Genomic DNA, 14,133 nt, shown 5'->3' with positions numbered 1-14,133 from the left:
GTCAAGGGGTATGATCATCTCAACCCTCAGTAACTAAGGTTAAAAAAAAAAAGTCCCAGGGAACAAAATGTGAGGCAATATAGCTGGGAAGATGGGCAATGCCCACCCCAAGCCCCAAGATCCTGCGGGGCCTTGGCAAGTTCAAGGGCCCAAATTTTATTCCAAGATTCTACATCATACCTCAAAGACTGTGTGCGCCCCTCACTCAGTGGTGGCCAAAGCCCACACAAGGGTTTCTGGAAAATTCTGCTGACTCACAGTGGGACCTCAGGCTCCTCCATACCCTCTCTGGGTCTTAGTATCCCAACTGGTATTGAATGACCCAGTCCCAAAACACATCCCCACTCCATCAGCCTGGCATCCCATAAACAAAATGCTGTTGACCAATGAGATCCTGGCATTCCTGGAGTCTGATTCTGGGACTCTTGTGCACTGGCCATCCCATACTTGCTGAGGCCAGCCCACCACCACGGCACTTTGCCAAGCAGTCTCTGGGAAGGGGGTTGAGTTCTCCTGCTCCTCGTTCCTCCAAGATACAGGAGCTCCCCCAGGTTTTGGCTGGATAGTGCGGGGGGGGGGGTCTGCTCAGATCCTCCTGGAGACAAAGGAGCTGACCTGCAAAGAGTTCCAGCGGGAGCCCCGCTCCCCCTCCCTTCCCCCCTCTCCCTTCTCAGTCCACGTGTCTCTATTGTCTGCTCCCCGCTTCAGGGAAAGACACAGCCTCGGATGTGTCAAAACCACCACCCCCCGGCAGCAGGGAAATTAATTACTGGACGATTTTCACTTCCTCTTGCAGCGCCTGCCTGAGCTAGGCACCGGAACAGGACCGGCTGAGCGGGGCCGGCATCCGCATCGGGGACTTGCTGCCCCCACCAGTTCTGGGAGAAGAAAGTTGAACCCCAAACCCAATAGGGGGCTTCAGTGGGAGGTCAAGCTGGGGTGGGGGTGACGACTTCCTCTAGTTAAAGCTGAGTGTCCACACTGGCCACTTCTGAATTGCGGGAAAGGGAGAGGACTGGAGGCAGGAGGGTCGCGGCTGGCGAGCTCACACTCTTTTCTTTGCATCCCCTTCCCTGTGTCCCCATGTGCCTGAACCCCGCCTGCCCGGACCACTCTCTGTCCTTTCCCCTCGGCTTCTCCCTCTACCTTACACTTTTCTTTCCCTTTCTTTGCATCCCTGAGGGGCTTTCTTTTTGTGTGTCTGGATCTCTCTCTTTCTCCCATGGGTGTGTGAGCGTGTGTTGCTACTTCTTTCCATCTCTGTTTTCCTTCTCTGTTCCTCTCTTGTGTCTTTTTGTCCTCATCTCGGTCTCTATTTCTACCTCTTTCAGTGTGTGTGTCTCTCTTTCTCTGTATGTCTCTTTCTGTCTTTCTCCGTGTATTTCCTCTCTCCTCTCTCTCTCCCTCTCTCTCTCTCTCCCTCACCCCCCCCCCCACTCCTCTTTCTCCGTCTCTCTCTATCTCTGCGCCTTTCTCGCCCTCACTTTCTCCCCTCCTGCCTGCCCGCTGCTCCCTGCGCCTGGCCTGCCCCCACCGCTGCCGGTTCAGGGGAACGTGTGCGGAGCGATTGTCCTGGGGGACATTTGATGGATTAGAGCGCTGAACAGTTCCATTGCTAGGGGACCACCTGATCTCCTCCAGCCTGCGTCCCATATAAAGCCGGCAGCCGGAGTGCTGAGCACAGCTCCAGCGATCGCCTGTCTGCGCGCCGCCGCCGCCAAGCCCAAGCGGGAGCCCGAGCCAGAGCCGGGGCCGCCGCCACCGGTGCCGGCTCCGCGCTGCCGCCCGCCCGCCGGCCCGCTGGGAGCTGTCCAGTGCTGAAACCCCGCGCAGACAGCCAATCGCGCCCGGCTGGCCGCCTCCCCCCACCGGGGCCCCACGCAAGTGCCCCCGCCGAGCCCCCCGCCAGTCGCACCATGCCGCGCTCCTTCCTGGTAAAGAAGATCAAAGGGGACGGCTTCCAGTGCAGCGGGGTGCCGGCTCCCACCTACCACCCCTTGGAGACCGCCTACGTGCTGCCTGGCGCCCGGGGGCCGCCCGGGGACAACGGTGAGTAGGACCCGGCGGGGGGGGGGGGGGATGGGGGGGAGAGGGAGGGGAGTTCGGGCCCTCCCCAACTCGGGCCACGAGGAGAGGTGCGCGCGGCAGGGAACCCCGGGAGGAGATTTCCCTGGCTGTGTGCTCCTCCCGGGCTTCCCGAGGGCCGGGCGGGCGGGGCAGGGGCTAGGTCCCTACAAAGGGAAAGTCGCAGGGTCGATCCATCCCACAGCCACGCGCCAGCCCGGACTTTGAAAGTTGTGGCCCTAGAACGTGGCTGGAGTGAGGGGTGGTGAGAGAATGGAAAGAGAGAGAGGCACCTACGAAGGGCTAATGCTGGGGGGCTAAGGCATAAGGCAGTCTGAGGGTCCTCTCCCCTGGTGGAGGGAAGGAGGCTAGCTGCCTGAGTGTACTGCCCTGGTGGGGAAGATAAGCGAGCCAGGACTACCAGTCCCTGGGGAGACAGGGCTGGCTCCTTGGGTGTAGCGGGGGGGGGGGGGGGGCTCCTTCCCTTCAAGCCTGCTCCCCCTGTCGATACCAGACAAGTGTTCCCAGGCCCCCTCTCTCAGCAACTCTTTTGTTACCCTCAGCCACATGCCTGCCAAAGGCTGGGCCTGTCCTGGGGGCGGCAAGGAAGAGGGGGTTTCTAGGAGGGGTTCCCCCAAAGTGGCTCCTGGTCCCCTGGGCTGCACTTTCTCCCCACTCCAGCTTCTCAACCCCCTCCAGAGCCAGCCCTGCTGCTCCTTATAAGTCCCCCACCCCCAACACACTCCATCTCTTCTCAAAGCAAGTTCCTGCAAGGACAAGGGTTTGAGGGACAAGAGAGGTCATTTAGCCTCAGAAGGGGGTGATCTCTGAAGGATGTGGAGAAGATTCAGAGACTGCTTCTGTAGACCCCATCCCCCATCAAGGGGATCACAAATCACAAAAGGGTTCTCCTATCATGGCCCATACCAGGCAGGTGTCTGGAGAATAGACATCTCTTTGGCAGTAAGAAATCTGACATCACATGTGGCATCAGCTTTGGGATGTGTGGGGAGGGGAGGATGAAGGAGAAGAGGAGAGGGGAGGGGAGGGGAGAAAAAGAAGAGAAGAAAGGGTTGAGGATGTTGGGGGGGGGGTTGAGGTGGTGAAGGCGGAGCCCAGGAGGGTGGGAGTTTCCACCTTAGGGATTTCCAAGCACTTCACCCACATTCCATCACTCTATCAAACCAGGTAGCAAGAGGGCGTTGGGCAAAGGGCTCTGTGACCTCATCAAGGTCAAAGAAATTAGGGAGTGATCAGGGATACAGCTACAGCCCCTCAGCCTCAGGCCTCCCCCAGATCCCCCAGAGAATCAACCCCCTTTTCCTTTGCCCATATGTCCCTTATTCTACTGCCCTCTTTTCTTGACCCCAGGGCCTCTTGGGGTCGAAGACAGGGGTCCAGGGATATGGCTGGGCTTGTCTGAGTGCTGGCAGGACAGAGGGTGGACCTGGGACAGTGCCAGGGCTGGGGAGTGTGTGTGCTAGGATCTGGGTAGAAACTGAAATGCCTGCAAGACTAGGATGTGGATCCCTTGGGGGACTGACACAAAGCCCTGGGCTCCCACCCCCTGAAACCCCCATGGTCCTGTCCCCAGGCCAGTTGAGGAAACCCAGAGAAGCTTAGAGAATTTCTTATACACAGCCCAAACTGCAAACTATTCCTCAGGAGGGAAGCAAGAGTGCCTTGCTTTGAATTCAGTCCCAAAACACTTTGAAAGGAGCCCTTGAGTGAATGGTGGGGTCAGGGCAAAAGTTGGGGCAAAGCTATAAGCAGGGGTGTTCCCCTGGGCGTTCTACTGGGTTTGACACCCTAGAACCACCCCTGTCTTTGGCCCTCTCCCCCAAAGGGCTCTAGACCAGCTCCCTAGCCTCCAGAGAATCCTGAGGCTGTCCTGACAGTCTGATATCTGGCCTGGAACTCTGGGAGACTAGGTCTCTGACTCGCTGTGTGACCTTGGGCAAGTGTCTTCCCTTCTCTGGTCCTGTCTCCCAGGCAGTGGAAGAGTTTGGATGCTGAACCAAGTATCCTTCCGACTGTGACAAGCTCAGCTTTTGTGAAGGTCAAATGTGAGATGGGAGGCACTGGAGATGCCTGGATGAGGGTCTAACAGAATGCCGGGGGCCATTGTCAGGGTTTCTGTAGGATTCTGTTTACCATCCAATGCCTAGCTGAGTGTGGCCAAGTTTCTGAGATCAGGTATTTCTTGGCTTCATTCTCTGCAGGATGCCCCACAGTGAGGACAGGCACCCTGGTCTAGCTGCTTTGGCAGTGTCTGTAGGAAAGGGTTAGTGCCGGAGACCAGGGGGTGACCATTCAAGCCTGGGTATGGCTGGGAAACACAGAGACTGCCTCATCCTATTTTCAGGGGCCTCTCTCCTATCCCTGGGGTGTGGCTAGACTGGACAGTGAAGGCTCCCTCATTCCATGGGTGGGCAGGGTGCTGGGGGTCCTTAGAGAGTCTGCTGGCTCCTAGTGGCCCGTTGTCTCCGCTCTGCCGGAAATAACCTTGCTGAGCGTTTGAGGGAAGTGTGAAAAATTGCTGAGCCGACGTTTTTCTCTCCCAGCGTGTGTAAGTGTGCTGGGTAAACAAGGAGAAAGAGAGGAGGGGGGGAGGTGAGGAGATTGAGGGAGGGAAGGAGGGAGGGAGGAGAGGGAGGGGGAAGGGGGGAAGGGCCTGGGGCTGGAGAGAGTTCCAGTTATTAGAAAGATCCTCTTACAAGCCATTCCTGCAGCAATGGCTACAGGGTCAGGATGAGGCTGGTGGGAGGGGAAGCTGGGGAGGGGTGTGGGGAGGGGGCCTGTGAATGTGGAGGTCAGGAGAGCCACAGGCTCCCAACTGATGGAAGATGCAGGGCCCCAAATAAAAGAGGTGTACTCCCAGCTCAGGGAATGCCTGGGAGTGCTGAGGATTCCTGAAGGACTCCCCCTCCTCCTACACACACACACACACACACACACACAAGCGATGCTCTTCTTTGCCTCCCTACTCCCTCCCTTTTCAGCCTCTGAGGGCTGGGCAAAGGGTGCGGCAGGTGCATCTGGGCTCCAGGCCTTCCCCCAGCCCAAAGAACCCCTAAATAGGGAAGGGGAAGCCTCCCAAATGGAAAAACCTCCAGGCCCTTCTGCAGAGCTCCCCAAAGAAGGGAGACTAGATTTAATTCCAGCATCCTGTCCAATACAATGCCTCATTTCGCCCCCTCCCGCTCCTCTTGCTCCTCCACTGTTTTCTGCCTCAGTGCAGCCTTCCCTTCCCCTCCTCTTCCCTGAGTGATTCTGAACACAGATTCAGTCTTGTGAAATGCCAACTCACATCCTCCTAACCCTCTCACACCCTCACCCTCCAGCTCCACCAAGCCCACCGCTTTGCAGGCCCTGGGCCCCCAACCTGGGGAGATGCTGGGGACTCTTAGCCATCCCAAAGCAGGCTGCTGCTCATCTATCTGCAGGGCAGCAGTCTCCATGGACCCCAGCCGAAGACATCTTCACTGCCTACTTCCCTCACACCCTCACACCCTGACTCTGAACTCCAGCCGGGCTCCCTGTCCCCCTTTCTCTGTAACCCCAGCCTAGTCCTGCCTCCATACTCCTTCAGAGTGCATCTGACCCAGGCAGATGAGGGATCAATGCCAATCCAATAACACAGTTGTCTGCCCTCCACAGCTACATTAAGCCTCCCCAGCAGGCCGAGGAAGCACTCCTACTCTTGCCCATGGGCTTATCTAGTTGACCACATTACACCAGCGCCCACTTCCTCTCACTCCCTCTGATGGCGCCAGGGAGTCGCTCCAGGCCAGGCCTGGAAGCCCGGCTGAAAGTCCCCAACACATCCACCCCACACCTCAGAAAGTCCATCTTGAGAGCAGGGATGCAAAAGGGCTGCCCCAATCCCTTGGCAGAGGGAGCCCAGAGAAGGCTGGGGAGGTGCCCAAGGACGCACAGCAGGCCCATCTGGTTCTTCTTTAACTACCACTTCTCCTGGCATCTCAGTCTTGGTCTAGGTCCAAGATCCAGGTTAGAGACATGTCAGAGGTCCAGGTTCAAAGTCCAGGTCCAATGTCCAGTCTAACATCCAGGTCCAGATCTGAGATCCAAGCCCAACATCCATGTCCAACTTTAAGTCTAGGACCAGGTCCAAGGTCTAGGTCCAAGGTCAATGTCTGAGGTTATATATAGGTCCAGTCCAAGATTCAGACAAATTTATGTCCAAGTTCAAGTTTCAATGTCTAAGATCAGGTCCAGGTCAATGTTCAGGTTCAGGGTCCACGATTAAGATCCAGGTCGAATTTCTAGTCCAAGGTCATGTCCAGGTCCATTCTCAAGGCTTCCCAGGTTCAAGTCTTAGACCCACCATTAGCTTTCTCTGTGGCCTTGGACTAGTCTTCCCTTACCCCAGCCTCAGCTTCCCGTTCATGAACTCAAGCAGTTGAACTTGATCTCTTTCAGCTCTGACCTTCTAGGGATCCATAAATCTGACTTTCCTAAGAATTTGTCAGTGGGAGTGTGGAATAACAGGGCCTGTGTGGGATATAGAATCTGGGGCCCATGGCCTCCCCGAAAGCCTGGAGTCACAAGGGGGCCATGAAGGGCTGGAGCTAAGCATCCACTTTTTAAGCAGTCTCAGTTTGTGGTTCCTGAGGGAGAAAAGTACATCAAGTCCCTATGTCAGCACAGCAATTTACACATCCCAAAGACTCCCTGCACCCCCCAACGCCCCCCCTCCACCTACACACACTATAGGCAAAGGGCAGTGAGCACAGGGGAGGATTAGCTCCAACTTACAAAGGCAAATGAGGCCAGGGAGGCCCAACACTCGCATGAGGTCACAAGGGCATAAATGGTGGACTCTGTCACAACTCCCTGGTGAGTGCTTCATCTACATGTTCTAGGGACCCCCACAGCCTAGAGGCCTCTGGGGGGCACGTGAGAGAGATGAGGCCCTCTGGGGGACACTGCTGAGGAGATGGGGCCCCCAGAGTCTCTGACCTCCCTCCCAGCTGTCTCTAGCTGCCAGCCTTTGGATAGGAAGGGAGGTTAGAATAGGCCCTCTGATTGCACCCTTCTGGAGCAGAGACAGTAGGGCAGAAAGCGGGGTGCTTGGAGAGCCTGCATGCATTGTGCAAGGGCCTGCTGAAGATTCCCCCAAGGGAAGAGGAGGCTGCTCCACCAGCCAGTGCTAGGCAATTCAAGACCCTTAGCCACCTACTCCTATCTCCACAACCCCTTGAAAAATCTTTCCTATTGATTCCTGCAGAGCTGTGGACCTCCCTATGGGCCACAGGAATTGGGTCACAGTCAGGAAAAAACAGAATATGTGGGATTTCTGGACGGGAGGAGGGGAGGAGGGACTCTGGAATCCTCTAGACACTCCCTGGGCCTGGGTCAGTGGGCATCAGCCCCACACCCTACAGCTGTGGTCACTTTGGGCCAGACCTCATTCTGTCCCCTGATCATCTGGACCCAGGGACCCCCTCCCCAGTGGGCAGGTGTACCAGCTGCCAGGCCCTTGCAGGCGGTGGGTGTCATTTCTGGTCCAGTGCCCAGGGAACAGCTAACAAAGATGCTATAATAAGGGGAGGGGGAGGTACCAGCCCCTTTGCCCAGCTCTGTGAGCAGACAGGAGAAACTATTTTTATCCCGCTTTGCTGCTGACAGACCTGGCTTTCTGCTCAGCTGGCTGGAGCTGATTCTCGAGGCCCGAGGCCCTGGCACAGCAAGAAGCAGCTCTAAATATACCCATGCAGCAGCCCCTCCAGCTCCCACCACCAAGCAGGGCTGGGCCCTCCTCAGGAAAGTGGGCCACCACCAGGCCCCTCTCTGTTGCTGCCCATCTCAAGGCAGGGAAGTGGGACTGGGGCTGGAAATTCCCTGGAGGAAGTTTGGGACTCTGTGAATCTGGGAGAGACTGGGAAAAGGGAGTCCAGGACTAAGAGGCAGGAGGCTGGCCTAGCTCTTGTGTGAACTTGCTTTGTGACCTGAGGTGGGTCAAGGCCCCTCTCTGTGCTTCAGCTTCTGTAGGGCACTGGAGGAAGTGACTATCATGTTCCCTTAGACAGGAGCTAATGTGCACAAAGCACTGAGCAGGGCGCCTTGTACACAGTAAGTACTCAATAAGTGTCAATCATTACTTTTATTACTTTTATTTGCAAAAATTTACAAGGGGCTGGAACATTTTCTCAAGCAGCTTCTCCCCAGCCCCAACACCCCATCATCCCATCAGACACAGGCCAACTAGGTGATGTTATCTGAAGAACCCCACTGCCCCTTTTCCCCACCAACTGTAAACCTCCCACCCCTAGGAGTCTCCATCCAGTTTGGGTATTTTGGAAAAAACAGACTCTGGAGGGTTGTAAGCCTAACTCCTCTGCCAGCGACCTTGGGCAAACCTTCTCCCCTCTCTGGGCCTCCAGGCCTCGGGGCATAGCACAGTGCCTGGCACAGGGGGAGGCTCAGGGGAAGCAGCGGTAGGTAGTAGGGGTGCTCTCTACCGGAGATGCCCCCGCCCTCACCCCAACGGGCCAGACTGTTGGATGAGACTGTGTCTGTGGAGCACCTAGCACCTTAATCTTCATAAAATTCCCTTCCCACCACTCCTTTGGGTGCAGGATTCTTAATTTTTTAATGGATTCTGGACCTTCCATCTAAAGTATTAAGACTCGTAGGCAGAGAACACCAGAAGTCATTCTCAGATGACAGGTGCACGGTATCTCCGTATGTCCAAAGTATCCCTCCAAGTGGCAGGGGTGGCTCTGGTCCCTATCCCTCAAATAGGGGATTTGAGCCCAGAGAGGCTGTGTGACTTGCTCAAGGTCACACAGCTAGGATATGGGTAAAAGAGCCTGGATGAGAGCATTCCCTGGCCTTCTCTCTGGATCCCTGGCCGTTCCTGCCTCTATCGGGACCCAAACAGGAAAGCCCTGTCTCACCCTGTCAGATGGAGGACAGGCAACTCAGCCATCTCTGGTCACCTGTGGAGCAGAGGAAAGCGTCTAAAACCCATCTGAGTTCCATGCACAGTTAGAGCACAGCTTAGAGTGTCCTGAAGGGTTCTCCAGGGTTGAGGACCAGAGAGGTGGGGTGGTTCGCCCAAGGTCACATAGCAGCCTGAGACACCTGTGTGTGTCTCCTTCTACTCCTGGTAGATTAGAAGGATATCACCAGGACATGTAGGGATGATAATAATGACAATAATAAAAGCAGCTTGAGAGGCTACTGTGTGCCAAGCATTGTACTAAGCACTTTATATGCATTAATTCATTTAATGCTATTATGAGCTCCCTTATACATATGTGGCACAAAAAGGTTAAATAACTTGCCAAGGTTACATAGACAGGGAGAGGGCTAGGCTGATCTGAGGAGGATGAGGTGGAGTTGAGGGGGGGTTGGGGGTGTGGAGGACAGGAAAATGGGCGTCCCTGAGGATCTCTTTAGCCACGATGCAGAAAGAATCTTTAAAGCATACCAGTCAACCTTCTTCCTATACAGACCAAATCCAGAGAGGTTAAGTAACCTGGCCAAGGTCACAAAGCAAGTTAGAACCACCTCATCCTGACATGACCACGCAAATTCTCATATAACCCCCAATTCCCCCCCACCCCCACCACCCATGCTGAGCTCCACAGCTGCTGGGAATCAGGTCTGGCCAGCACTGCCTGTCCTGAAGGCAGTTCTGCATCCATCCCCAGGCAGAGGAGCAGCCTTTGTTTGAGGCACCCCTGTTTCTATGTAAAGAGCCCCCCAGCGACTGGAATAAGGTGCTGCAGTGCCACAGGCTGCCACCAGAGGGCACCATGGGCAGGAAGCCCAATTTGGGGGAGGACTTGCCTGGTTCATTGAACTCTTACTACCCACCAAAAGTTTCCTCACCTGAACATGATGTAGAAATTACACATCCTGAGGAAACAGAGGCCCAGAGAAGAACATCAAGATGTGTCTTGGCAGGTGCCAAGAAAACTGCAGCACAGAAACCCATCTGGGGAGATTATTATTACTAATAATAACAGCACACATGCATCGGGGGTTTGCAATGTGCCCAACACTGGGTTGGGATCCTGGCTCTAAGTTACTTTGCTGGGCATGTTACTTAATTACCTTGTGTCTAAATTTCCTGATCTATGTAAGGTGGTACCAACTGGAGTCATGAGGATGGAATGCATTCGTGTATATAAAGCCCTTAAAATAGCATCTGACACGTTAAGTACTCTAGGATGTTCATCATTATTTGTTCATTTTTCACTTACTGTTTGTTTACTCATAGACCCCTTACTACAACTGTATGCATGCTTACATTATCCCCCATTCCACAGCTGGGGCAAGAAAGGCACAGAGAGGTCAAGCAGTTTGTCTAAGGTCACACAGCTGGGCACAGTAAAGTTGGAACTCCATTCAGGCAGTGTGGCACCAAGGTGGTGCTCTTAACCAGTATGCCATCCTTATTTCATAACAGAACATTCAAGGCACTGGTCACATGATAAATGATCCCCTGCAAGTGGATCCTATACTATCTATCCCCTGAGGCACAGAGAGGTGCATGACTTGCTCAAGGTCACCCAGAATCTCTGCCAGGAATCAAGTTGTCCCAAGACCAGGTAGACAGAATGGCTTGTAGCAGATCCTGCTGGGCTGGGGACTGAGGTTGGCCTGGCAAATCTTTATCACCATTTATCACCCATTTCACAAATACTTATGGAGTGCCCACAAGATGGGGCATTGGGGATAGGAGGTGAACCACCCAGCTATAGCCCCTTCCTTGGGGACCTCTGGGGGTATGGAAAACAAGGGGAGCAGTGCAGTGGGTTCCAATCCTTGCTCCATCCCTTGAGCAAGTACCATCACCACTCCTACTTCCATTTCTTTATCTGTAATAGAAGTGTTTTGTGATATGTGGTCGGATGATGAGAGTGAAGCGCTGAGCACAGAGCCTGGCATGCAGTAAGTGCTCAGTAAATATTAGCTACTATTATCATTATTCTCAGTAGTTACAATGGGAAGAAATACAGCAGAGAGAGGAGGTCTGGGAGTGCCCGACAGGTATTTCACTTAGTCTGAAATAATGCTCTTTGAATGTCCTGGGGCCTGAGTACGAGGCCTGATTCCTGGAGTGGGAGGTGGGGGACCTCCAGACAAAAGGCAGACAGGAGGGGAGGAATCGGCTGCTGAGAGGCTGGGCAACCTTCCCTCCCCAATTAAAAAACTGCCAGCACCATTGCCTTCTCTGCAACCAGAGCCCCTCCCTACTGAGTCATCCATCCCCACCATCCCCAACCACTTCTGTGTGCAGAGGGTCCCGTGCCAACATCTGAAGGGAAGGAAGAAAAAATAAGGGGCCTAACCTTGCCTTCAGGGCTGGGGGACAGTCTTCACAGACTTCACTCTGTCACCATCCCAGAAAAGGTACAGAGGTTGAGTGAGGCAGGCGGTTTCAAGGAAGGAAAGCTCTGAATCCAGTTCCCTGCTTACAAAGTCCTCTCCCGCCTGCTTTCTTGAGTGGGGGAGGCTGGAAGTGGGGTGTGGGGAGAGTAGGTCTCAAGGTCAGAAGGAGAGGGTCAAACCTCCTGCTTTGCATTCCCCAGCTTGAAAGCTTGGAAAGGGGCCTCACCTTCATTGTTCTCCCGGAATCAAAAGACAATGGAAACACAACCTTGGTGCCAGGTTGATAAGTTTGTGCATATCTGCCAGAAATTCTCCTGGGAGCCCAGACCCCAGGGTCCTCAGGGAGGGTGCTGAGACCAGGCTAGGCCCTGAGGGGGAGAGGGGGGAGACAAATCAGGGTGGCCCCTGCAGTTGGGAATCCCCTGGGAGAGCCTCAGTCGGCCTGCCCACCAATCACACAAACCCAAGGTAGACAGGATTTCTGGTCCAACTCCGAAGAGGAGGGAGGAAGAGGGGGAGGTGAATTCTCACAGGGAGACTCCAGAATGCTTCTAGTGGAGCTGGGAGCAAAACAGGCTTGGGAGCAAGTACAAGGAATTCCCCTTCCTAGACCACCTATTACTTGCCACACACCTGACCTCTTAAATCCTCTAGCAACCCTGCGAAGTGGGTCTAACAGGATTTTTAATTCATTTATGCAACATCTACTCATTGCCCACCTTTTTTGAGCCAGGCACATGCTGGGCACACAGATCCAGCCCTTGGAAGCTCATAGTCGGGTGGGGGAGGCAGACAATTAAATAATCTTCAGTGAAGTCGCTTTTTCAAGCAAGTAAAAAGCGTAATTATAATAGCTAACATTTATATAGCAATTACTGTGTGCTCACTCCCTCTCTCTCTCTCTCTCTCTCTTTCCTGATTTCCTTACACGGAAAATGGGGATGATAACAGTAGCTACTTCGCAGGGTCTGTAAGGGTTGAATGAGTTAACATACATAAAGCACTGAGGCAGAGCCCTGTGCACGCTTAATACACGCTTCTTTTCATCACTTAACTCTGCCCTTCCAAAGACTCTGGGAGGGCCTGTCCAAACATAAGCTCCATTTTGTAGATGAGGAAACAGATTCAGAGAAGTTACAGCAAGCACCAGAACAGCAGAATGTTGTTAGAATAAAGACAGCATGGCCTCTGGCGTCACCCTGCTAAGGTCTGAATCTTGGCTCCATCACTTACTAGGCTGCGAGTTTAGACTCTTTATGTCTCTATCTGTAAAGTGGGTGTAATAACAGTAAGACTTTCACTGCGTGGTTGCGAGCACTTAAGAAGACAGTGAACGCACAGCCAGTAGAACCATGGGGGCACCGTGCTCCCAGAGGGTGGCCTAGGGGTTGTTTTCATCGTGGCCCATGGAGGAAGGATCTGAGCCCAGGCGGGACGGAGGTTCACGACAGGGACCACTGTCCTACCGGCAGCCAACGTCTCCCAAGAGCGAGCACGGGGACGCCGCGCTGGACGGCGCGGGGAGGGACCCGCCCTCGGCGGCGCCTCACCTTCGTCCCCGCTCCCTTCCCGCCCCTGCAGGTTACGCCCCGCACTGCCTGTCCCCCAGCAGCTACGATGCGGACCAGAAGCCGGGCCTGGAGCTGGCGCCTGCCGAGCCCGCCTACCCGCCGGCGGCGCCGGAGGAGTACAGCGACCCCGAGAGCCCGCAGTCCAGCCTGTCGGCGCGCTACTTCCGCGGGGAGGCGGCCGTGACCGACAGCTACTCCATGGACGCCTTCTTCATCTCGGACGGGCGCTCGCGGCGGCGGCGCGGCGGGGGCGGCGGGGACGCGGGCGGCGCGGGGGACGCCGGGAGCGCCGGGGGACGCGCGGGGCGCGCGGGGGCGCCGGCGGGCAGCGGGCACCGGCACGCGTGCGCCGAGTGCGGCAAGACGTACGCCACGTCGTCGAACCTGAGCCGCCACAAGCAGACGCACCGCAGCCTGGACAGCCAGCTGGCGCGCAAGTGCCCGACGTGCGGCAAGGCGTACGTGTCCATGCCCGCGCTGGCCATGCACGTGCTCACGCACAACCTGCGCCACAAGTGCGGCGTGTGCGGCAAGGCCTTCTCGCGGCCCTGGCTGCTGCAGGGCCACATGCGCTCGCACACGGGCGAGAAGCCGTTCGGCTGCGCGCACTGCGGCAAGGCCTTCGCCGACCGCTCCAACCTGCGCGCGCACATGCAGACGCACTCGGCCTTCAAGCACTACCGCTGCCGCCAGTGCGACAAGAGCTTCGCGCTCAAGTCCTACCTCCACAAGCACTGCGAGGCCGCCTGCGTCAAGGGGGCCGAGCCGCCCCCGCCGCCCCCCGCCGGCCCCGCCAGTTGAGCTGCCCGCTGCCCTCGGGCCCCCCACCTCCGCCTCCGTCCTCTCCGCGCCCCAGCAGCGTTTCCCTGCCCACGCCCCTCGTGGGGACCCCCCCTCCCAGCCCGGAACTTTTCTCTCCCGCCCCCCAGACCCACCCTTCACCTCTGGCACTGGTTTCCCCAACGCACCCCGACCACATCGTCCTTTCCGGTCCCGAAACTCGGACCTTGACCCCCTGTCTCCGCCCTCAAGGCTCCCAACTCAGGCACCAGGTCCGCACCTCTCCCGGGCCCGCGGAGCCGGAAGTTTCTCCCGCCCAGACCCCGCACCTCTCCCCTTCCAACTTTCA

General features: G+C 56.0%; 1 protein-coding gene across 1 annotated transcript; it reads left to right on the top strand.

Moving 5' to 3' along the window:
- Positions 1–1,916: 1,916 nt before the first annotated feature.
- SCRT2 (scratch family transcriptional repressor 2) lies at positions 1,917–13,805 on the top strand. The gene is made up of 2 exons (XM_045883852.1): positions 1,917–2,049; positions 13,015–13,805. The coding sequence occupies exons 1-2, from the start codon at positions 1,917–1,919 to the stop codon at positions 13,803–13,805; spliced, it is 924 nt and encodes a 307-aa protein (XP_045739808.1).
- Positions 13,806–14,133: the final 328 nt, after the last annotated feature.

The sequence above is a fragment of the Mirounga angustirostris genome, unplaced genomic scaffold, assembly GCF_029215605.1.
Source record: "Mirounga angustirostris isolate CCGP_5_RB_7025 unplaced genomic scaffold, mMirAng1.0.hap1 SCAF_10, whole genome shotgun sequence".
Lineage (NCBI taxonomy): Eukaryota > Metazoa > Chordata > Mammalia > Carnivora > Phocidae > Mirounga > Mirounga angustirostris.
This window is presented reverse-complemented; position numbering and strand designations above follow the sequence as displayed.

Coding starts and splice junctions, on each gene's coding strand:
- SCRT2 (XM_045883852.1), top strand. CDS start 1,917: ATGCCGCGCTCCTTCCTGGTAAAGAAGATCAAAGGGGACGGCTTCCAG. Junction 2,050..13,014: donor GGGGCCGCCCGGGGACAACG/GTGAGTAGGACC, acceptor CCGCCCCTGCAG/GTTACGCCCCGCACTGCCTG.